Here is a 24,403-nt window from a genome sequence, read left to right on the forward strand (position 1 = left end):
TGGTTTTCAATGGTTTTAACTGATGGTATCGTATAAATAAAATGCACTTTAATTAGTTTAACAGATAAAAGACTTTAATTCTGAGTAGTTTCTGTACAAGAAAAAGGTTCAGTCCAGACAAAACAAATATAACACAAGATAAATATATAACAAATAGTATAGAGGCTGACATTACAGTAAAGAGCAAATAATTACACCAGCTCCAATCATTCAGATCCATCAATCTGCATATATGTAAATAAACCATGACTTTCACTCTGAAGGATTCATTCTCTTTCCAAAATCTTTTAGATTAATTCCAGACAAAACAATACGTGTCCACATTTACACATTTCTATCATTTTACAGGAGTCTTTTCTCTGGCAGATGGTCTCATATATCATGCACTCAGCTGGTCTGTTTGGTATCATTTCAGTCTTTAGCGTCGCCCACTCCATCAGCATTAATGGCAAACATTGCCTCTGCCTCGGGCAAACATGGAGAGTCATAGATCTTACATATCCGCGTCTCTCCTCGACCCTTTCGCAGGTATAATCTACAAGAGAGACAGAGAATTGAGATATTATTCATCTATAGAGAATGAAAGTATCAGTCAGCAACCATGATCATCATCCAATGAGAAGTTTTACCGAGTAGTTGAGGCGTGTGCTAGAATATTTCCTCCAATCGGCTTCTTGGGATCTGCTGAAAACATGGCTGCTCCATCCACCTGTGCTACCACCTGGTTAGTGATGACGACGGCCACACCAAACTACAAACCAGATTTAAAAAAATATATTTCCATGAGCTTACATCATATACAGGCGCATCTCAAAAAATTAGTAGGGCTGTCAAATGATTAATCACGATTAATCACATCCAAAATAAAAGTTTTGTTTACATAATATATGTATGTGTACAGGGTATATTTATTATGTATATATAAATACACACACATAAATTATATATTTAGAAAATATTTACATGCATATACATTTATATATTTATATTCTTATATTTTATATTATATATAAATATATTTAATATATAAACATAACATATTCATATTAAATATATATACATGCATGTGTGTGTATTTATATATACATAATAAATATACACAGTATACACACATATATTATGTAAACAAAACTTTTATTTTGGATGTGATTAATCGTGATTAATCATTTGACAGCCCTAAAAATTAGAATATCGTATTTTGTAACTTATTTCAAAAAGTGAAACTTTCATATTTTCTGAATTCATAACATGTAAAGTAAAAAATTTCTAAAGTTTTTTTATTTTTATGATTAGAGCTGAACGTCAAAAATCCAGTATCTTAAAATATTAGAATATTTCAAAAGATTAAAAAAATATATATATATATATGATTTAGCAAAACAGAAAAGCTCAAGTTCTTTATAGTATGTTCATTTATGCACTCAGTACTTGGTAATAATTCCAGCATCAGTGAGGTGTGGCATGGAAGCGATCAGCCTGTGGCACTGCTGAGGCACTACTGAAGAACAGGTTTCTTCAATAGCGGCCTTCAGCTTGTCTGTATTGTTGGATCAACTGTTTCTCATCTTTCTCTTGAATATATCACATAGATTCCACATGGGGTTCAGGTCAGGCATGTTGGCTGGCCAGTCAAGCACAGTAATATTATGGTCAGCAAACCTTGGAAGTGGTGTTGGAAGTTTGGCTGCAAAAGGAAATCATTATCTTCATAAAGCATGTCAGCAGATGAAAGCATAACGTGCTCCAAAATCTCCTGGTAGATGGCTGCATTGACTTTGGACTTGATAAAACAAAATGGACCAACACCAGCAGACATCACGGCACCCCAAATCATCACTGACTTCGGAAACTTCACACTGGACTTCAAGCAGCTTGTATTCTCTGCCTCTCCAGTCTTCCTCCAGACCTTGATTTCCAAATGAAATGCAAAATTTACTTTTATCTGAAAAGAGGACTTAGGAGCACTGAGCAGCAGTCCAGTTCTTTTTCTTGCTTCTGATGTTGTTTCTGTTTCAGAAGTGGCTTGGTAGCCCTTTTCCTGAAGATGTCTGAGCATGGTGACTCTTGATGCACTGACTCCAGCTTCAGTCTACTCCTCTTGAAGCTCTCCCAAGTGTTTGAATCGGCTTTGTTTGATAGTATTCTCAAGCTTGCGGTCATCCCTGTTGCTCGTGCACCTTTTCCTACCAATTTTCTTCCTTCAAGTCAACTTTGCATTTAATGTGCTTTGATACAGCACTCTGTGAACAGCCACCTCTTTCAGTAATGACCTTCTGTGACTTACCCTCTTTGTGAAGGGTGTCAATGATCGTCTTCCTGACCACTGCCAAGTCAGCAGTCTTCCCCATTATTGTGGTTTCAAAGAACAAGAGATACCCGGAATTTATATTGTAGGGATGGTCATTTAATGAAACTCAAATGTAAATATTTTGAGATACTAAATTTTTCACTTATGAGCTGTAAGCGCTATCAAAATTAAAACAAAAAAACTTTGAAAGGTTTTACTTTACATGTAATGAATCTAGAATATATGAAAGTTTCACTTTTTGAAATAAGTTACAAAAAAAACGATATTCTAATTTTTTGATGCACCTGTACATGTCATAAGTCAAGTCGCATTTATTGCTTTATACATTACACATACTTTACAACATACAAAAAGCTTTACAGTAATAAACAGGAAAATAACAGTAATTTTCCAATTTAAAAATGCAAAAATTTAGAAAAATTCAATTTCAACTGTAAAGCAGCTCTACAATGACAACAGTGTCATAATTCAACTCAATTAAGATTTACAAGTCGAACAGGGTTATATTGTTTCTCAAACCACAAAAAAAAAAATCCCAACTTTGTTATTCGCAATAAAATTACATTTTTCTTTAATTCAGCCAGAGCTAGTTGCTAAAGTTATTTTTTATTACTAAAGTAACTGATTGTAGATTGTTTTTATATTTTCAAAATATATACTGTATGTGTGTGTATTTATATATACATAATAAACAAACACAGAACACATACATATATTATGTAAACAAAAACGTATTTTGGATGCAATTAATCACGATTAATCATTTGACAGCACTATATAAATACACAAACATACAGCATATATTTTGAAAACATTTCCATGCATATATTTATGTTAATATAATTGATATTATATAAATATTTTAAATGTATAAACATAACATTTTTCTTAAATATATACATGCACGTGTGTGTATTTATATATACATAATAAATATACACAGTACATACACATTATGCAAACAAAAACGTTTATTTTGGATGCGATTAATCATTTGACAGCACACACACACACGTATATATATATATATATATATATATATATATATATATATATATATATATATATATATATATATATATATAAACCATTGGACAGTTTACAAATGGGAGCAGTTTTTATTACAGTTTAGAAAGTTTTGGGGGTTTTTTTGTCTTGTGGACTATATGTAAATATATGTCAGCTTCAGAATAATGTATTAATATATTTAATAATATTTCATATTAAATAAGTTTTAAATAATCTAGATTCTGCAAGGAGTTTGTAAACATATGAACGGCTCAGATCATAAAACAGCATGTGTGTGATCTCTCATCTTTACCTCATCAGCGAGACGGAGCAGCATGCGTAGAAACCGCCCCAGATGTCCCTGACGGGCGGACAGCTCTCCTCGCCCGGAGTAATCTGTCCTGTACAGTGCAGTAGCACTGTCTACTATCAGCAGAGCGTATCTGGACAGAGATTAAGGATATTTTTAACACATGGAGCTAATGGAGTCGGTTTCTTGCTGGATGTGTGTGTTACCTGGACTCAGTCATCATAGCGGAGGCCTGATACAGCAGCTGTGTTTGATGGTCCGTGTTGAAGGCTCTGGCATATGCCACGTTATCCAGCACATCACTGCCCACCAGCCCGTACCTGACACAGCAAACACACAGTTCATTTCTGTTGTTAAGCAAAAAAAAAAAAAAAAAAAAAAGTGTTTCTAAAGCAACTCTGACCTCTCAGCTACAGCCAGCAGTCTCTCTGGACGGAAGGTTCCTTCGGTGTCTATGTACATGGCTTTTCCTTCTCCACCGCCCTGATCTATGGGCAGCTAAAATGCAAAGTTCATATTTTAACACTGTAAAGCTCACATCAAATAATAGTCAGAAGTATACATTGTACATACATAGTGTTTACTATATACATGCTATACAATAGCGTTTATTGTACCCTTACTAGGGCTGCACGATTAATCGAATGCGACTGACATGCACATCTAGTCAGTAAAGCCGGTTCTGTGATTAGTAGTAAATCTCCATCAACTGCTTTCAGATGGAGCAGCATTTACTACACAGAGCCTTCGGATGGAGATTTACTACTGATCCCAGAACCGTGCTTCACTGAAAGATACGCATGACAATCGCAGCTTCTGCCTAATTGCCATTTCGATTTCATTTCGATTTACCAAGCAGCCCTACCTTAGACAGAAATAGAATAAAAAAAAAATTGCATATGTAGTATCATTTGATACATCAGGCTTTTACGGCTTTTATACTGTGATACTGGAGAAAATGTAGCTCATACCGAAGCAAAAACACTTCAGTTTTATTCAGAGGCCCAAACTTAACAAAAATATGCAAGTTGGTGCAGCTGATAATATTTATATGACCAAAAATTAAGATGAAATTCTAATAGCTTGTAATGTAAATCAATGAGATCTTTGTAACAGTAATGCAGACTACTACATAAAATGCATATAAATATCAGCTTTCACTATATCTCCCAGTAATGTTTTAGTAAGATTATATTTAAAAGCTTAGCTTTATCATCAAAACAGTTTGAAAACGTATATTGTAATGCAATACAATGATGATTGAGAGATTAGGATGATATGATACATTTAACATGATTTAAAAAAAAATATGATTCATGGATAATCAAATAAATGTAGGGCTGCTTCAGTCTAGCAAATAGTCATATTGAAACATAACTAACAATATAAAAGATTTTATTTTATTTTATGAAAATCTGTACATTTCACAAGCAATTTCACAACGTTTTTAAAGTCTCTTATGTTCACCAAGGCTGCATTTATTCTACCAAAACACAGTAGAATTAGTAATATTGGGAAATATTAGTACAATTTAAAAACTATTTGCTATTTGAATACATTTTAAAAAGGAATTTCATTTCTGTGCTGCAAAGCTGAATTTTCAGCATCACTACACAAGTCTTCAGTGTCAAATTATCCTTCAGAAAACAATCTAATATGCTGATTTGCTGCATAAGAAACATTTCTACATATTATCAGTGTTGAAACAGTTCATATTTCTGTAGAAACCGAATATATTTCAAATTATTTTATGAACAGAACATTCAAAACAGCACTTAACTGAAAAAGAAATCTTTTATAACATTATAATCATCTTTATTCTCACTTTGGATCAATTTAATGTGCTGAATTAACGTATTCTTAAAAAAAAATAAAAAAATGTACCTGGCAGGTAACGGCCAGCGTGTGACACAGCTGCGTCTTTCCTGTGCGAAACTCGCCGAACATCTCAGTAATGGATCCCGTCTCGATTCCTCCTTTACAACACAGACAGACAAAGTTTCAGTCAGGTGATTATAGCATGTAGCACATTATTATCTAACAGACAGTTCAGTTGAGTGTCGCACCCTGCAGGAGTTTGTCGAGCTCTTTGGATCCCGTGGAGATCTGGATGATCTCAGCTCGGCGCTGGTGGAACTCAGTCGCTGTGGTGAAGCCCATGGGAACCATCTTAGCCGCCTCCGTCTGTTAGGTAAAGAATTCAGAGTTTGCTCACATCACTAACACACAGAATCGGCGATAGCAATGGTGACCAAGGTCTCACCAGGATCTTGTCGGCTTTGGCTTCGCTGATTCCTTTGATGTTCAGCAGCTCTTTCTTGGGCGCGTACGCTACAGCCTCCACGGTGTGGAAACCACCGTCCTCCAGCTTCTTAATGTCACTGTTGCTGATGCCACATTGCTGCAGAGAGGTTCACAACATCAGCTCCATGAAAAGACATTCAAAGAGCGCTTGTGTTTCTATCTGCAGCGGTAGTCGTACCTCCAGACGTGAAACCGGCTGCGGCCCAAAATGTTCTTCCTCTTCGACTTCTGCCTCCACCTCCACCCGGGACGCATTCCTCATAGCCATATTAACTGTTTCATAACACATGACACACTATCAGCTTAACAATTTGAGTTAAAAATTGATGGAAACATTTGGGTGGCACTGTTTTGTTTACATCTAGACGTACATAAGTTAGGTCTAAACGAATGCATTTAGTGAAAACACAAAATTAGGATTCACAACACTATCAATATAATTATAAATTTAGTTCAAAGTGATTAACACTCAGATTGACAATTATTGTTTTAATAACATTTAACAAAAAAATAAAATAATAATAACGTTAGCTGAAAAAAACACGATATTATTCATGTCTGGACATGTAACAATGTATCATTTGAAACATGAAGGTATTTTAATACATTAACAACCCTTACATTGATGGTATCAGATGGTAATAATACCACAGTATTTTGATATAAAGCACAGTTTTACATTGCATTTCAAAGAATACCGTGGTACTATTAAAAGTACCATGGTATTACAATCGGATACAGTGTTTTCTAAGAATCAAAAGGACAATCGGCAAATGAACTAAACCGAAACAATTACTTATGAGTTAATTGCTAATAATGTGGGATATTAATTTATTAATCCGTCTGATAATGTGTTAGAAAACCCGCAGAACAAACACAAACATCCTAACGAGCTCTAACTACTCGTCACGCGCACTTTACAGTGTGAAGTCCTCAAACATGTTCTCACACCAAAAGTCATATAAATGTGTCAAAATAATCATGTAGAAGTGTAATTATTTGGGTGATTAAATCTTTAAAATCGTGACTATTGTTTTGTCACTCACCCGCTAAGCTTAGCTGCAGCTCCTCAGTCTGAACTTTCCCGCGTGCCGCCGTCACTCAGGCCACGTCACCGACGTCATGACGACATCACGCCATCGCTCTTTCATAACATCATAATCTGTATTTAAAAAAAAAAAAAAGAAATTCTAAAAAAAAGTTCTTCCACCTACATTAACTCAAGGATTGATAACACTGATTCCAAAACCAAGAAAATATACATTGCTTTTAGACAATTGGATACTTATATCACTATTAAACAATGATTACAAGATTTTTGTCTTGATCTTTGCAAACAGAATAAGATCAATTATGGACCCCCTTATAGATGAGGCCTAATCTGGCTTCTTAAAGAAAAGACGTATTTCAAATAACACAGGCTAATTTTAGATTTATTGGATTACTATTGATGATGGATTTATTTTTTTCTTAGATTTCTGTAAAGCCTTTGACACAATGGAGCATGCCTTTATTCTTAGGTCATTAAAAAGATTTGGGGTCGGAGATTTTTTCTGTAAAGCTATACAAACAATGTATACAAATACAAACAGTTCTGTTCATATAGGTTTTATTTAAAACGTGGTATTAGACAAGGCTGTCCCATTTCCCCTTACCTTTTTTTTGTTTTGTACTCAGCTCATGAATATTTATGTTAGATCAAGCCACTTAAAAGGTGTATCTGTTGCCGGAAGGGATATTATCATATATCCCAGCTAGAAGATGATACTGCACTGTTCTCAAAAGATCATCATCAGGTCCCAGTTGCTCTTAAAGTAACAGAAGCCTTTGTTTAAACATCAGTAATGTGAATCGTTATCCATTAAACATTGTGAGTTACAACATATTGCTAACATTCCAGTGAAGGATTCTGTAACATACTTGGGGATTGTTATCACAAAAGATCAAAAATCTAGGTGTAAGATGAATTTTGAATCTATTCTTCAGAAGACCAAGGCAAAGTTGAATCACTGGCTTTTAAGGGATTTATCCCTGAAAGAGTTTTGTTGTGTAAAGCAGATGGACTGTCAAGTTTAGTCTACACACTAAACATGTAAAGCTGTTGATACTGCTTTGTTTAATTTTCTGTGGAGGAACAAAACACATTACATTAGGAAATCTACAAAAATGAATACATACCAATCAGTTGATTTCTGCACTTTGAATATCACCTTTAAAATCAACTGGATTAAACATTTCATTCTAAACCCAAATTCTTTGTAGAATTGTATACCTATTTTTTTTTTTTTTTCAAATTAGGTGGTCTTAGACTTCTCTTGATTTGCAATTACAAAATGGATGAAATTCCATTAAGCTTATCCTGCTTTCATAAATGAGTGTTGCTGGCTTGGTCACTATTGTATAAACACAACTTTTCTTCCCATAGGTATATTTGGGACAATTACAATATATTATATAAAAATAAATCTTTTTTTTTTTTCTTTTGAAAATTGGTTTTCAGTGGGCATAATACGAGTTAGTCAATTATTAAATCAAGAAGGCATTTTACTCACTTATTCTGAGTTTAGCTGTCCATGGAATTCTAGTAACACCAAAAGAGTTTTATTGTAATGGATGCAATTCCCACAGGAGTCTTGGCATTATTAATACAAAACAGTATTATACTCCCTCTGCATTCGATCTATTTAATACTTTTTTAATTTGGAAACTTTGTTTTGCGCCTGAAAGTATAAATGTTAAGAAATCCATTCGTTCCTTACTTCAAAAAGATATTGTTTCTACTCCAAACAGTATAATTTATTGGAACAGATTAAAGTTTATTATGGAAGGCCATTTAATCCTTGCTTAACAAGCAGATAATACCCAGTAAATCATTTTCTAGTTAAATTTAAAAATGACATTGATTTGAATAGTTCTTTTTGTAATATGATGACTGAAACTGTGTTCATTTATTTTGGCGTTGCTCTCATGTTAAAGTTTTTTTTTTTTTTAAAGATTTGAGTAGATTTATAATTGATAACATTAACCCCACGTTTGCTTTGTGCTTAGAACATGTTTTATTTGGTTTTACTAATATCCCCTCAAATAAAAGAGTATTACATTATAAATTAATTTTTTTGCTAAATTTCATATTCATAAGTATAAGTACAGTAAAAACAAAGCCTTTATTTTTGGTTCTTGAAAAAGAAATTTAAATTTATGTGGAGACAATTTTTTATTTACATAATAAAGCAAGTAAGACTGTCTCCATTTGCAAGTCATTTAACATATTTGCATGTTCTTTTGCATAACACCATACTAGGCTATGGTTTTAATACATAACAATTGTGCATCACATGGTTTGAAACGTCTGTGTAGGTGTAATAAAAACTCAGAGTTCAAAGCGTTATTTTATTACCGAGTTTATGTGACTGGTCATCAGTAAAACGCATGTACACACAGATATAATGGAAGCACAAGAGAAAGTTAAACCTGTAGAGCTGCTCAGAAACTACTAATATCAATTAAAGACAGAAAATACACCTACTGAACTGACTAAAAACTATATAATAACTATCACCTTTTAGCATTTTTTTTAATCATGATAGAATATACTATACAGTAAACAGTATTTATTTATGCATTATGTATCTATGCATAAAATTATAATGTAAAGACAAATACATTGGTAGCATCGTATTATGAAATTCAGTTACATATGTAGCAGTCTTTCCAAGAAAATGTAGTAATTAAAGCTAAATATACAGCAGATTTTATTATATTATACATTATTATTTATTATCATTATTTTTATTTTGTCTCAAACTTGTTTTGGACTTATACAATTCATCTGCTTTGAATTTCTTTAAAATGCAATTCAATACAGTTCAAACTCATGAACTGAAAGAGTGCAAATTCTTAAATTTTGAAAGTTCAGAAATAGTTACATGTTACAAAATTTGCAGTGGATTGACTCACTATAATACACAAATGGATGTAAAATATCAATAGGCAGATAAGACATTTAAAATCCACAGACTTAGAGGTCAGGTGGTTTTTTTGGTGTCTTCTGTGGGCAGGTCTTCGTATGGATTTTCTGTATTGGTGTCTTCAGTCATGTCGCTCTCTTCTGAAGCTACCGAGTCTCCTATGAGGCTGCTTGCTTTCAAGTAATATATGAACAAGAAGAATCCTGGAAAACCATATGAAATTAATTACAAAAATGGATGTGATATTATGCATGTTTAATATTATATTAGAAAATAATTGTGATGTTTGAATATTTATTAAAGCCTTTTATGCTCACCAAGGCTGCATTTATTTGATCAAAAATACATTATAAATGATAATAATGTTAAATATTATTACAATTTAAAATAACTCTTTACTATTTCAATAAATAATGTTTTTTTAATTTATTCCTGTTATGCAAGGCTTAATTTTCAGCATCACTACACAAGTCTTCAGTGTCACATGATCTTCAGAAATCATTATAATATGCTGATTTGCTGCTCATGAAACATTTCTAAGTATTATCAATGTTGAAAATGTTTTTTCAACATAAATCAGGGAGGAAAAAAACAGCATATTGCAATTACATTTTAAAATATATTCAAAAGAAAAAATTTTAATAATATTTTACAAATTCACAATATTACAGTTGAACTGTATTTTTGGTGAGCATGAGAGACTTTTTTCAAAAAAATTGAAAAAATAGTATTTATTCCAAACTTTTGACTGGTAGTTTCAATAGACATTTTACCACAAATTTATAGTGAACAGGAATTTTGTTTAGTTTTTTAAGTGTATTAATAGTAGTAATATAATATAATATATAGAGCTCTATTTTAAATAACATATCATAACAATTATATAAAATCTTTCTTTCTCATTATTTTGAAGCCTTTAGTCCACGTCTGTCAGCATTGAGGTCGTCGATATGCATCCCTAAAAGCTGATCAAATGATAAATATATGCATTTAAAATCAGCTGCAGAAGTGCTCTCACCTTGTAAGGAGTTCAGGATGGTGAATATGTAGTATGAGGGCAGACGCAGAGCTCCGTAGCTGAAAAAGGCCAAACTCCAGGTGAGTCCCAGCATACAGCAGAGGCCCAGGATGGTGGTGATGTCCGAAGTGGTGGTACTTGAGCGCTGCACCTTTTCAACCTTGTTCAACCTGCCCAGCTTCAGCATGGAGAGCCATCGCAGCACAACAATGAAGGTGGTAAAAGTGAAGATGAAGATGAAGCAGTAATAACCGATGTTCACATAGTAGTGGACATCAGAGTCCAAAATCCAGCACCTGCAGGGGAAAAAAGTGCAGATGGTTAAAATGGACAAAATTACATATATACAAATGTATATTCACCCTCACAACCATTTAGTTATTGTTTCTTCGTAGGAACATATTTGTAGAAATTTAGCATTACATCACTTGCTCACCAATGGATCCTCTGCAGTGAATGGGTGCCGTCAGAACTAGAGTCCAAACAGCTGATAAAAACATCACAATAATCCACACCACTCCAGTCCATCAATTACCATATTAATATTATGGATAGAGGACTCATATTTTTGCAGAAGTGCTTGTTTAAAGTTAAATCACATTAAAGGGGTGGGTGACTGGTTATTTTCTAGGCTTGATTGTGTTTATGGGGTGCAGTCTAACATGTGTTAATGCTTCATTTAAAAAAAACAAAACATTTTTTTTCTCACATAATTTACCTTTATTCTACACAGCTCTGTCCCTGCCTCTGATAAACGTTTCGATGAGTTCCTGTTTTTATGAAGCCTGTCCCTCAGAGATACGCAATGGGCTCAGATTGGTTGGCTAGTCCAGTGTGTTGTGATTGATTGGGTAAACCGCCTCTTGTCTGCATCTGAACGTCACGCCCCTCACCTCAGCAGCTTGTGCTCAGGTTATATTGTAAACAATGGCGTCGTCTGTATTGCTTATCATTTTGAGCCCGAATGAGATGCAGAGGATATTAGTGAAGAGGAGTGCATAGAACCTGTGCAAGCACTGCTCTTACAGGACGTTTCAGAATGGTATGTTTCGTTGTTTGTTGTTGTCTCATTTAGATACACTGTTATTTGTAAATGCTACTGCTTCTGTTTGCTTTTAATATATGGTTTTATCCTGATTAAAGCTTTTATACAGCACGGCAACCGTATGCGCTTTCACGTTTAACACCTTCTCATAACTATGTGAAAAATATCTGTCTGTCTAAACACAAAGTGTATAAATGGAATGGTTTATTGGAGCTGTGACGAGCTGGTGATCAGGCGAGAGAAAGAGAGAGCGAGAAAGCGAGATGCAGAGCAGGGGAAACTTGTGAATCCATTAGAATCGTTAGAAGACAGAATTGCGATTCATATATGAATAGACTTTTTCGTGATCCCCTAGTTTTGACGGCATGGCAACAACACTTCCTCTTCTCTAAAGCAGCGCAACATGGCATGTTCCCAGGGGCGGGGTTAATCAGGGTTTGTGACGTCACAAACCCAGGAAGTTGCTCGCTGTAGTCCCTACCAGCCATTTTTGTAGTCATTAAACTGCCTTGTTTTTAAAAGACGATATTATGCTCAAACAGCAACATTACACACTAAATAACGTTAAAAAAGTGAAATCGGAATCAACTACCCCTTTAATGATGGATTTGTTTCTTACAAAGATACAAGATTACACTTCAAACAGTGTTAATAGATGGACTGGAATGGGGTGGATTATTGTGATGTTTTTATCAGTTGTTTGGACATTCTGACGGCACCCATTCACTGCAGAGGATCCAAATCTGTTCAGATGAACAAACAAACGCTTCTATATCCTGGAAAGCCAGAGGGTGAGTAAATTTCCAGCAGTGTCTATTTATTTTATTTAGGTGTGTGCAATAAATATCGGCCGATAATTAATGCGCATCTCGTCAGTAAAGCCGGTTCTCTAATCAGCGGTAAATTCCATCAGGTGCGTGATTTCACATAGAGCAGCTGTTACTTATCGGCTGATATTTATCGTGCACCCCTAATTTTATTAACTATTTTTATGCAGTAAAAAACAAAACAAATCTGTTGTTTATTTTAAAAGTGTACACATCTAATATTACTTTAATAATGAATAGAAAAACATACACTCTTAAGTTAATAGACAGTAAGTATTTTCCAGACAATATTTAAATTATTTTGGCTTAAGTAAATAGAAAATGCAATTATTTAATTTTAAAATGCATTTTAAAAACCTAAATAAATTATTTAATTTTAAAATGAGTTTTTTAAAGTTATTTTTGATTACAAAAGAATTCCAAAGGAGATTTTTAATTTTTAGTGTGAAGAATATTTTATCTAAACAAACTTTTTCCATTATAAACAACCTTTTGTACATTAAAAAGTTTCCATGGATGTTAAAGGTTCTTCATAAAATGGTTTTCAATTCATAAAATGAAGAGTTGGACAGTAATGAAGTACATTTACTTGATTACTGTACTCAAGTACACTTTTTTCGTATCAGTCTATATTTACAACAATTTCACTGTCAGCTCGGTTCAGATGTGGATGAATGGCTACACACAGTGCACACACAGACAGAGCTATGTGAGATCACCATGCTGATTTTTTTTTACAGGGGGGGGGGGGGGGGGTGAGTAGGGGTGTTAAATTTTTTTTTTTTTTTTTTTTTGTTAACTCACTTGTTTCATTTCTATAGTTTAACATTTCAAAAGCTCTTTATTCCAAAGATACTACAAGCTAATCAGTGTATTCAGAAATGTAGGCGTAATGTAAAGTTGCTTCAGAAGGTATTGCAAGTATTACATACAACAATAATAAAACAGTGCATTGGAAATTTACATTTGGCACATAAATACTTGTAAAAGCAAGTACTTCTGTACTTTTACTTGAGCAAAAATCTATCTTTACAACTTTCACTTGTAATGGAGTAATATTTGACATTCAATATCTGTACTTTCTCTCAAGTAATGGAATTGTGTACTTTGTCCACCTCCGATAAAACGGTTAAGTGTAGGTTTTTATGCATAATATTATATGGCTGCCATTATATTTTAGGAAGGCTATTTCATCATATTTTGGGGTCCACTTACATAGTTACATTGCTTGTTTCCGTTTTTATGGTCTGCTCACCATATTTGCCAAAGACGTAAATGATACTGACAACAAGAGCAGGAGGAGCTGAAACAAATTGTTGACAATACAGTGCAGCTATAATATTAATAAGCAAGAAAGAACCTTCAAAGTTCATGGGATTTATGCGCATTTGATCATCTTTGATTGTCGGAACACTTAGTAATGTACTTCAGAATGCATATTTAAGATTGTGAACTCACCCCAGCCAACCAGAGAGATCTTGATGATGTAATGTTTGATGGTGACTGAATGTTTGACCATCTGCATGCAGAGGTGAAAAGCCTCCAATGCAAACCAGGTGAAACTGGATAGCAAGCAGTAGTGCATGAATCCAGCCATGACCTTGCAGGCAGTGATGTCCTTTGCACGCGCTACGTACTCATTCGACAAGAAAGCCACGTTGAGCAGGAACAGTGCCACGAAGAGATTAATCAGCACATGGACTGAATCTGTGGCCTTCACTTTCCTAAAATTTATATTACAATTACAGTTTTTCTCGATTGCTAAAACAACATAACCAGGCTTTTGAACTACAATTTCAAAACCATAAAGCACGCCCATTTCCCTAAACCTTAAACAGTATTCCCCTGCTTTGACACATAGAGTACAGTACATTAAATTAAGGGATAAAACATGCAAATGCATACATTTGATGTGCCTTTTGTTGTGTTCATCATGTGAAAACTTTTTTTTTACAAGCAACATAACTTATTACTGGTTTTTGTAGTATTGTTTGGAATTTATCTCATCAGTGTGTAAGACTGTGTTGTAGTGTGTGTGTTTTCGAGGGATTGTGTGTCATGTCTTAGAGCAAAGTTTGGTTTTTCAGCAAGATTGAGTTGTTTTGAGTGGAGAGCTTCATTCTGACCTGAACATAGGAAGTTTGGGGTATTGAGTTAGAAGTTATGGATTTGTGTTTAGAGTTTCGCAAAAAAGAGGCACAATTTCAAGAAGTGTGTTTAAGAAATATTTTGGATCCATTACTTCAAAATCAAAAAGGTAGTTCTTGCCAAAAACAGAACCGTACCACCAATCCAAACTGTATGCTAATTGTCAATCATCTTTGACCATAGTAGTCCTAACAGAATTACAGTTATGTTGCATCCAAATTACACCCATCAATAAGGGAATATTCTGGAGTTTAGTAGAAGTCAAGCTTAATCAGTAGCACCTGTGGCATAATGCTGATTGATTAATTTCCACTTGATTTTTCCAAATGATTTTATTGTATGAAAAAAACTTTTCGATAATTCTAAATGTCTCTTATACCCACCAGGGCTGCATTTATCTGATAAAAACCCAGTAATATTTTGAAATATGATTACAATTTAATATAACTTTTCTATTTGAATATTTTATTAAATATGATTTATTCCTGTGATCAAAGCTGAATTTTTTTTTTCAGCGTCATACTCCGGTCTTCAGTGCCATATGATCCTTCAGAAATCATTTTTAATATGCTGATTTGAGCCCAAGAAGCATTTCTTATTTTCAGGGGTGCTGCTACAGTTTCAACAGCACGAAGCTCCAGCAAGTTGACTCGAGCCCCCCTCAGTAAAAATCGCATTCTGGGGCCCGGATATTAATCAAATAAATATATAATAAATATATTGATCAAATAAATTCTTACCTCAGGAGGAAGTGCATAAAAAGCCCAATGGACAGGAAAAACAAGGAGAGGCCACAGCCGATGTAGGTGATGTAGGTGAGAGCGTCGAGGTGAGTTTTGGAAATGGGTCCTGGAGGGGTCTGTATTAAAACCATGTTTAGTTACACGGGACAATAGCAACCTTAAAGATTCAGTAACCACATAAAGTCTGTTGTGAAATGATTTTATCAACCACAGATTAATGAACATAAATCTGAAGGTGCAAAATACACAATTTATATTCTCACTCCAGCTCAATTTCACAAATTCCAGAAGGAAACGGAGAACCTACCATGAGCACAGCGAAGAAAGTCAAGTGTTTACATGTACATATTACAATTTCATTTGTTGAAAAGTTACTACACCCTTCGGTTGTCCAGTTTGGCTGATGTCCTGAAAAAAAGGAGGGACTGGTTAGTTTTGAGTAGATTTAGAGTGAATTAATGAAATTGACATTATGCTTTGGACAGCATCATGGGCTGAAAGAATCAAACTCTTAACCTGTTCTCTTAATTTTGCTTAAGTACAAATCCAACACTGAAATTTAGCTCTCTGTAATACGGAAACTGAACATGCATTATTTTTAAGTGACATTTTTTAAAGACAGAATATTTAAATGTCTGTGCTGTAAAAGATGTGCACAAAAAAAAAATAAAAAATAAAAAAATAACCACAAGAGCATCACAGACCGTTTCCATCCCATGATTTACAAACAGGAATTCTGTCCGTCTGTTGCAGAGAAATACTTCAGAATGTCACAAAATAAGATTCAGATGCATTAAGACTACTAGAAATACTTTTTCCCCTCATACATTTGAATACCTGATCTTTTTTGAAGGTCAAGCTGATGGTGTCACTCAGATTGGAAATGTTTGCCCCCATTTCGATTGCATAAACCTCATCATTTAAAACTGTACTGTTCTCTGCATCCTTAAAATAAATAAAGAGAATTGATTAGGTTTGTTTTATTGCTGAGAAACAGAATCGGGCTTCTATGTAGAAATATGATGCGATTTACATAAAAAAATAAATAAATAAATAATAAGATGCAAATAAGGCCTATGTGAGTAAATAAAATGACTCAGTTTAAGAAAAAGTCAAATGTTCAGGATATTAAGGATTATCATCCTAGTTCATTATTATTTTAAGTCACTTTTTTTTTATTAATGCAGTTATATTTACAACAATGTCTAATTTGAAAAATCACTCTGCTTTCTGCTAACTGCTTTCTGTTATAAACATGCCCTTTAAAGCTTGACTAAGCCTGTTTTTGATATTTCTTTATACCTTTGACATGTTGGGAAAGCGGAACACACCCAAAAAAGTCTTTCCTGGGTTTTGTTTGAGTGCTTTCTTAGCGGCTTCCTCTGGAATACTGAAAGCAATGGGAAATTTTTCCAGTTGAGTCACATCATCTAAAACCTGTAAACATATGGAGATTTCCATGCTGGGGTACATTTCATGTTTTAAGAAAAACATTTTTGTCTCTTAAATATCACCATAATGCAAAGTTAAAAAAACAAACACGTGAATGTCTTAAGTCATCTGTCCACTTACTCTGATGCCAGTTTCTGAAGAGTAGATGAAGTAAGACGTCTTGATTTCGGACTCAGTTGGAATTTTCTTTAAAATCCCTTTAACGCTACCCATGGATATAGAGGCAGTGGTCAAATTCTCCATCATAGACAGAATACTGGAGAGATTTTTCATGGCCTCACTGAATGAGATAAAAGATTATTTGTGATAACATCTCTGATCAAGTAAATGGTTCAATTTACAGCCATTGGGACAGCAGGTATGACATGTAGGATTAGAAGAGGAAAATCCATTGCGAAATCCATTGTGAAGCCCAGGTCTCCCCAATTTTTAAAATCTCAATTGCTATAGTATAAAAATATACAGATTTTAAACTCCGTAAAAAATTATTTTCTCTTGTGTAATCATCTAATAGATTAATAAATTATGGAAAATATGGAGTTATTATAGAAACTTATGTTAATGTTTGCAATTTTTTAATTAAACTGATGCCTGTGTAACTAATATTGCCACTAAAAACCTTACTAGACTTAAATCACATGTTTGAAAGAATACTTACGCAGCTGCACCAGCATCTGTTTCTGTTTTATTAGGATTAAATTTATCTGACATTCCTTTGGGTAAGGAGACTTCTTTCACCACTTGAAAAGGACTTCCACACTTAAAACAAGTTGGATTTGTATTATTGACCTCAATGCTGTTAATTTTACTTGCTTCACGTGCATTTATATCTGCGTAAAACAGAAAAATGAAAAAAATTCAAAAGTAAATATGGAATAATTAAGAGCAATATTCAGCACTGGGTTTTAATTATACATTTATTCTGTTCTGAAAGTGAATAAAGCAAAAATAGGCACATTGTAACACAATCTTACTTACCACTACAATTGGAATCATATTTTGCCTCCTGACATGTCTTAGTGGGATTCAGGCAGGTCATGTTACATGCTTACATACACAAAACAAAAAAGAAAAATATTACAAGATATGCAAACAATACAGCCATAATATTATATATATATCATTTACAAATACTTGATAAGGTTAATATTAAGGTATCTGTTAAATCTGTCACGGACTGTTACACCAGATTGGTTTACCACTCCACTTACAGGTATAAGAACAAGTCATTTTTGGAATTATACTTACCATCTTCCTTAAAATATGTACTGGTTTTATTGGTCCACTTACAATCTTTAATAAAGAGAACAAAAACATTTTCCTAACTTTTAGATATCTAATCTACAAAAGCAGAACTCTTGTAAAACACCAAGTACACAGTGAATTAATTGAAACTGGACATTTTAAAGAAACCTATTGTCATATTTTTATTTCAAACTTCAAAGTAAATTGATAAATTTTGGTAAATTATATTTTTTTATAATTCTTTTGTATTATTTTTATAATTGTGGGTTTAACATTTATTTTTATGATCAACAGGTTAGAAAACAAGGTTACCCTGGGCTAAAAAAACATAACAAATCACATTAACTTCTAAGGAAAATCCACACATTTTCATTATTGATAGTGGCATTTAGCAGTTCATCCAAAAAAAGCCCAAGACATAAAAGAGCCCAAATACAGTGGGGCTCGAAAGTTTGGGCACCCCTTGCAGAATCTGTGAAAATGTGAATAATTTTCAAAAAATAAGAGAGATCATACTAAATGCATGTTATTTTTATTTAATACTGTCCTGAGTAAGATATTTTACATAAAAGATGTTTACATTTAGTCCACAAGACAAAAAAATCCTGAAATTATTAAAATAACCCCATTCAAAAGTTTGGGAACCCTTGGTTCTTAATACTGTGTGTGGTTACCTGGATGATCCACGACTGTCTTTCTGTTTTGTGATGGTTGTGCATGAGTCCCTTGTTTGTTCTGAACAGTTAAACTGAGAACTGTTCTTCAGAAAAATCTTTAAGGTCCTGCAGATTCTTTTTTCATCTTTGCATATTTGAACCCTTTCCAGCAGTGACTGTATGATTTTGAGATACATCTTTTCACACTGAGGACAATTGAGGCACTCAAACACAACTATTAAAAAAGGGTTCAAAAAATTCACTGATGCTCCAGAAGGAAACAAGATGCATTAAGAGCTGGGGGGTATATTATTTTGGAATTTGAAGATCAAGGTAAATTGTACTTAATTTGTGTTCTGTGGGGAATAATAGTATTTTCTTCTTTTTTTTGAGGAGAGGAGATATATGTGGAAAAATTTTATTTTTAAAAAATAAGACAAATTTGGCCATCTTCATCGTGTTCAAAAGTTTTCACCCCCCAACTCTTAATGCATCTTGTTTCCTTCTGGAGCATCAGTGAATGTTTGAACCTTTTTTAATAGTTGTGTTTGAGTGCCTCAATTGTCCTCAGTGTGAAAACATGGATCTCAGAATCACACAGTTACTGCTGGAAAGGGTTCAAATATGCAAAGATGAAAAAAGAATCTGCAGGACCTTAAAGATTTTTCTGAAGAACAGTTCTCAGTTTAACTGTTCAGAACAAACAAGGGACTCATGCACAACCATCACAAAACAGAAAGACAGTCGTGGATCATCCAGGTAACCACACACTGTATTAAGAACCAAGGGTTCACAAACTTTTGAATGGGGTTATTTTAATAATTTCAGCAATTTTTTTGTCTTGTGGACTAAATGTAAACATATTTTATGTATAATATCTTGCTCAGGACAGTACTAAAAAAAAATACCATGCATTTAGTATGATCTCTCTTATTTTTTGAAAATTATTCACATTTTCACAGATTCTGCAAGGGGTGCCCAAACTTTCGAGCTCCACTGTGTTCAAACCCACCACTGCTGTTTGTTGGCAAAGTGTCTTTTGCACAGGCTGTATTTTCTTCAAATGAAAAAACGTTCATGCTGAGTAGTTGTTGGTTAGTGTTTACTGAAAGACAAAAAAAAGTTTTTAGTTTTTTATTTCAAAGTTTTTAAAAATTTATTATATTCATGTATACATTTTTTTATATATATTTTTTTTCAAGGAATGTTTACACACGCAAGTAGAAACTCTCTATTTAATGTGCTGTTTGGGCTACATTCTGTTTCTCCTCACCTGACGATCCATTGGAACAGCACAGACTAGTGGACAGGTTCACTGTAACATTATTGCATAAACCTATTTAAAAGACAAATGATAAACAATGTGGCCACCAAAAAGTAACTTTCATGTTATACAATTACAACATTTACACACTATTCATTTAGTTTTTTAATAAACATTTAATTCTCATTCACTTTCAAGAACATGTCTGATTTGAATCACCTGTTTTCAAGTATCCCATGAAACCATCTCTACCCAGGATAAATATATCCATATTTCCAGCTTTATTTGAAGTGCTGCCAGGAATAGGACATAAGTAGTTGATAGTTTTATTACAGGGCTTAGAAAAAGGTCCTACAGATATGCAGAAGGGGACAGATAAAATGAGCAGGAGGCCACAAATGTTCCACTTCATTCCTGACAGGTTCTCCAGGTTCTTCAATAACATCTGAAGAGCAAGAAGAAATGTGGAAAACATGAAATAATTTAAATAACTGATGCAACTTTTATAATAATACTTTGCAGTAAAGTATGTCTATTGAGATGATTTTGAAGCCCCCAGTGTTTTTGTTTTGTTTTGCCAATTGATACAAAGAGAAGTGTGAAATGTTTATCCTATAAAAACAGCAAAAATCCAAACTAAAACTCTCTGACACTGTGTTGTGTAACCCTGAGTCAAAGGGCCCTATTATACACCCGCCCTCCCTTACCAAAAAGTAGTATACTTCAAGTTTATTTTATTAGGTATACTTAAGTAAAGTTCAAGTATATTTAGACTTTTTGTAAGTATAAGTCAAGTATACTTAAATGTCATTTTAAGTATATTTCTGAGAAGTACATAAAGCCCATTTCTGAGAAGTACATAAAAAGTAAACTAAAAGCATACTTTCCTATTTTTAGTTTAAAAGAAGTATACTAATAGCACACTTGAATAAACTTCTTTTTCGTAAGGGCTATTATACACCCGCTGTGTATAAACTAGTGTTTTTGCTAGTTTCAGCCTGACGCAGTTCTCATTTTCCTGTCCTGTTCCGCGTTGTTTAAATAGCAAATGCATTTGCGCCCATTTGAGCGCCCATGAGAATGCTGATCTAAAAAAGAGGTGAGTTCAGGCGCATTGTTGAAGTGTTGCTATTTTGAGGAACTGAAAATAGACTGCGCCATAGACCAACTCAAACCTGGCCTGAAGTCTGGCGCAATATTTTTTCTTTGTTATTTAAAGAGCGCATTAGTAATATGCGCCTATAGAGGGGTACACAACGCGCATACACTTTATAACAAACACAGGGATGCACAGCAGCTCACAAATATTTGTAATAAAAAAAAAAAAAAAAAACTTTTCCCGTCGTTAAACTAGCAAAAGTGGATTCGGACATGCCTTGAGTGCACCTGCGCCATAAATCTGTGATAAAATAAACAAATGAACTCACAGTTCCAATCCAGTGAGGTACGTTTACAGTTCTTCTTGTAAGTCTGCTCATATGTAAATATGTGTAATGTGAAATGGCTTATTCAGGACAGTACTAAATAAACAAATAATACGCATTTTCCATGCTCCCTCTTATTTTGTTACAATTATTAACATTTTGCATATTTTGCAAGGGGTCTGTAAACTTACAAGCAGAACTGTACATTTAGCTGATACTGTTATCAAAACTGACTTAAAGAAATAAGGAAAAAGCACATCATTTATCAAAGCAGTGCCACAATGCAAAATCTCAATACTAAACCAGAGTAGAGCAAAAGTGTACAAGTCTTTAACTAAATCACAGTTATTTTCGTTTATACTCTTACAAAATAATTTGGTTCCATTAAGAAGCTTTAACATACATGAATGGACCTTTCCACTTCACAAAAGGTTCTTTATAGTGGAAAAAGGTTATTTAGATTTTCAAAATATTCTTCACACATTAGGGAAAAAAAGGTTATTTTAAGAATTCTGCTCACTGAAAGGTTCTTTGGCGAACCCAACATTAAAAAAATACTTTTAGAACATTCATTTTTAGGAATGTATTTATAAGATAACTGAAAAGAAATTCTTACCTGGTGAAGAGTCGTTGAGTCTTTCCAAATCATTCAACTCATCATTTCATTAGATATAGATGGTACATAATTTTGCATGTAACATTTCCTCTCTCCCCCTGTGGTTTTTTGTTTTTGTTAATCATATGTCTGGATGCAAATAATCTGGGAGAGAACAGTGGGATGACACAGAGTCACTCTGAACAGCCATATTTTTTACTGTTAGATGATTATTCTGTGACCTCAGTAAGCAAAAGAGTTTAGACAGGTTTTACTGTTTAATCTTGTAAAATAAACCATAAATGTGTGTTTTTTTTATGTAACTGGTCAATAACACAAATGTTGAGCAGTGTGCACATGAGAAGAAACATCATTATATGAATATATGCATCGAAAATCATTATAGAAAAGCAAACATAAAATATAAATAATGTTCACTAGACATATCATTATATGAATGATTAATTAAAATAGCAATGGTATGAAATTGTGGTTATTTAATATTTTTGGAGTTTCATGAATTGTTTTGTGGTTTGTAAGACATTTTATGATTTGCATTTTGTGGAAAATTTATAGCTGAATAATCTGTTATTCATTGGCAGGTTTGCATTGTGACTACTACATATATTTGTGCTGCTTGGTCAACATGCTACCTGAACTGATGTCATTTTTCCTAAATTTTTAAATGAATGTCTCACAGATTGGAAAAATAAAGTTAAAGTGACTACAAACTATTAAATTTGCAGCTGTAACTAATATACCCAACATGACATGAAACGTCACTGTTAGTTACAGTTACAAAAACAGTCATTTTTAACTCTTTAAATTAATTAATTAAACTCTCTGTGGCACTTGCAGAGCATATGACATCACTGATGTTTTGCCATCACTGCCAGTTTCACAACCAAAGATCAGTACAACTGATTGTAACAAATAACAGTTATGTCCTTCTTAAGAAGACAAATACGCCCTCAGAAGCATCTGTTGCTTAAAGCATTAATAAAAATAAGCCCTCTGTTCATATCAGTATCACAGTGTAGTAAATAGTAATTCACCTGTTTAACAAATGAGGTGCGTCACAGAGGACGTCAGCCAAACAAATGAAACCTTGTGAGATTACAGTAATGTGGACAGACACATTTCAAAAGGCTTTGTGCACATATAGTACATATGTAGATGATGCATAGGAATATTGATGATAATTATGATCATTTTACACTAATGGAGCAGGCACTTGTGTGGAGCTATTTGCAAAAATATATTCTTAGAGAAGTATTTTACTTTAACATATGAGTCAGAGCCATTTCAGTTCAATCATGTTTGGGCAAATAGAAGCAATTCTGTTTAATTCTTTTGCATATTGTCAGTAATTTTGTAGTGATTCAAGACACATCATGTCTGTTAAATGGCATAATGGATCAGTGCCTGAGAAGGTTGAGCTGAACTAATTTTATTTAAAAAACTTCCACCTTCAGGTTGTGGATAATGTGTCTTTTTTTCTGTGATATGTTTTTATAGACATTAGAATATTGTTTTATATTGTTATTAATATTTCAAGATGTACACTTACTTCCAGCCTCTTAACATCTTCATGTCTCCACTTAATATTCACTTTATCAGTAAGATATTCATCATTCACTACCTCACATTGACATACTGAAAGTGTCAACCTGTTTGCACATTTGCCTCTTGTACATTCCTGTGTATCTTAATATTTAAGACTACAGTTTACTTTCATGCACATTATTTTCCACTATATATTTAATTCTACAGTATACATCTCTTTTATATATTTTATATTTTATTCTTATATTTTTATTGTTTACTTTTATTTCATTGTTTCATAGCTATATTTATGTATATTTTCATCTGTGTTGTATTCTTTAATAATTGCACTGTCTATGGAGCGGACCTGACTCACATTTCACTGCTGGTTATATATGCTCTATATAATTGTGTATGTGACAAATAAAAAAAAATCTTGAATCTTGAAGCAACATACAGTGGTGTGAAAAAGGTTATGCCCCCTTTTGTCTCATCAGTCCACAGAATATTTGCCCAAAAGTCTTGGGGATAAGCAAGATATTT

The 24,403-nt window shown here is 33.5% G+C and overlaps 2 protein-coding genes across 2 annotated transcripts; both read right to left on the reverse strand.

The window, feature by feature from the left end:
* Positions 1–52: 52 nt before the first annotated feature.
* rad51 (RAD51 recombinase) lies at positions 53–7,091 on the reverse strand. Its single transcript, XM_042746409.1, has 10 exons — positions 6,977–7,091; positions 6,109–6,203; positions 5,890–6,027; positions 5,693–5,810; positions 5,511–5,602; positions 4,030–4,124; positions 3,833–3,946; positions 3,630–3,759; positions 630–751; positions 53–535 (listed from the first exon to the last, which is right to left on the reverse strand). Exons 2-10 carry the CDS (start codon positions 6,196–6,198, stop codon positions 412–414), a joined length of 1,023 nt encoding a protein of 340 aa, XP_042602343.1. The 5' UTR covers positions 6,199–6,203; positions 6,977–7,091; the 3' UTR covers positions 53–411.
* Positions 7,092–9,313: 2,222 nt separating this feature from the next.
* Positions 9,314–22,471, reverse strand: LOC109112687 (adhesion G-protein coupled receptor G5-like). Its single transcript, XM_042747026.1, has 17 exons — positions 22,337–22,471; positions 20,516–20,741; positions 20,306–20,368; positions 20,045–20,137; positions 18,380–18,424; positions 18,110–18,178; positions 17,790–17,961; positions 17,252–17,411; positions 16,982–17,116; positions 16,517–16,624; positions 16,384–16,423; positions 15,987–16,087; positions 15,677–15,795; positions 14,247–14,512; positions 14,004–14,091; positions 10,917–11,212; positions 9,314–10,101 (listed from the first exon to the last, which is right to left on the reverse strand). The coding sequence occupies exons 1-17, from the start codon at positions 22,367–22,369 to the stop codon at positions 9,956–9,958; spliced, it is 2,160 nt and encodes a 719-aa protein (XP_042602960.1). The 5' UTR covers positions 22,370–22,471; the 3' UTR covers positions 9,314–9,955.
* Positions 22,472–24,403: the final 1,932 nt, after the last annotated feature.

Source organism: Cyprinus carpio, chromosome B20 (genome assembly GCF_018340385.1).
Source record: "Cyprinus carpio isolate SPL01 chromosome B20, ASM1834038v1, whole genome shotgun sequence".
NCBI classification, from domain to species: Eukaryota; Metazoa; Chordata; class Actinopteri; order Cypriniformes; family Cyprinidae; genus Cyprinus; species Cyprinus carpio.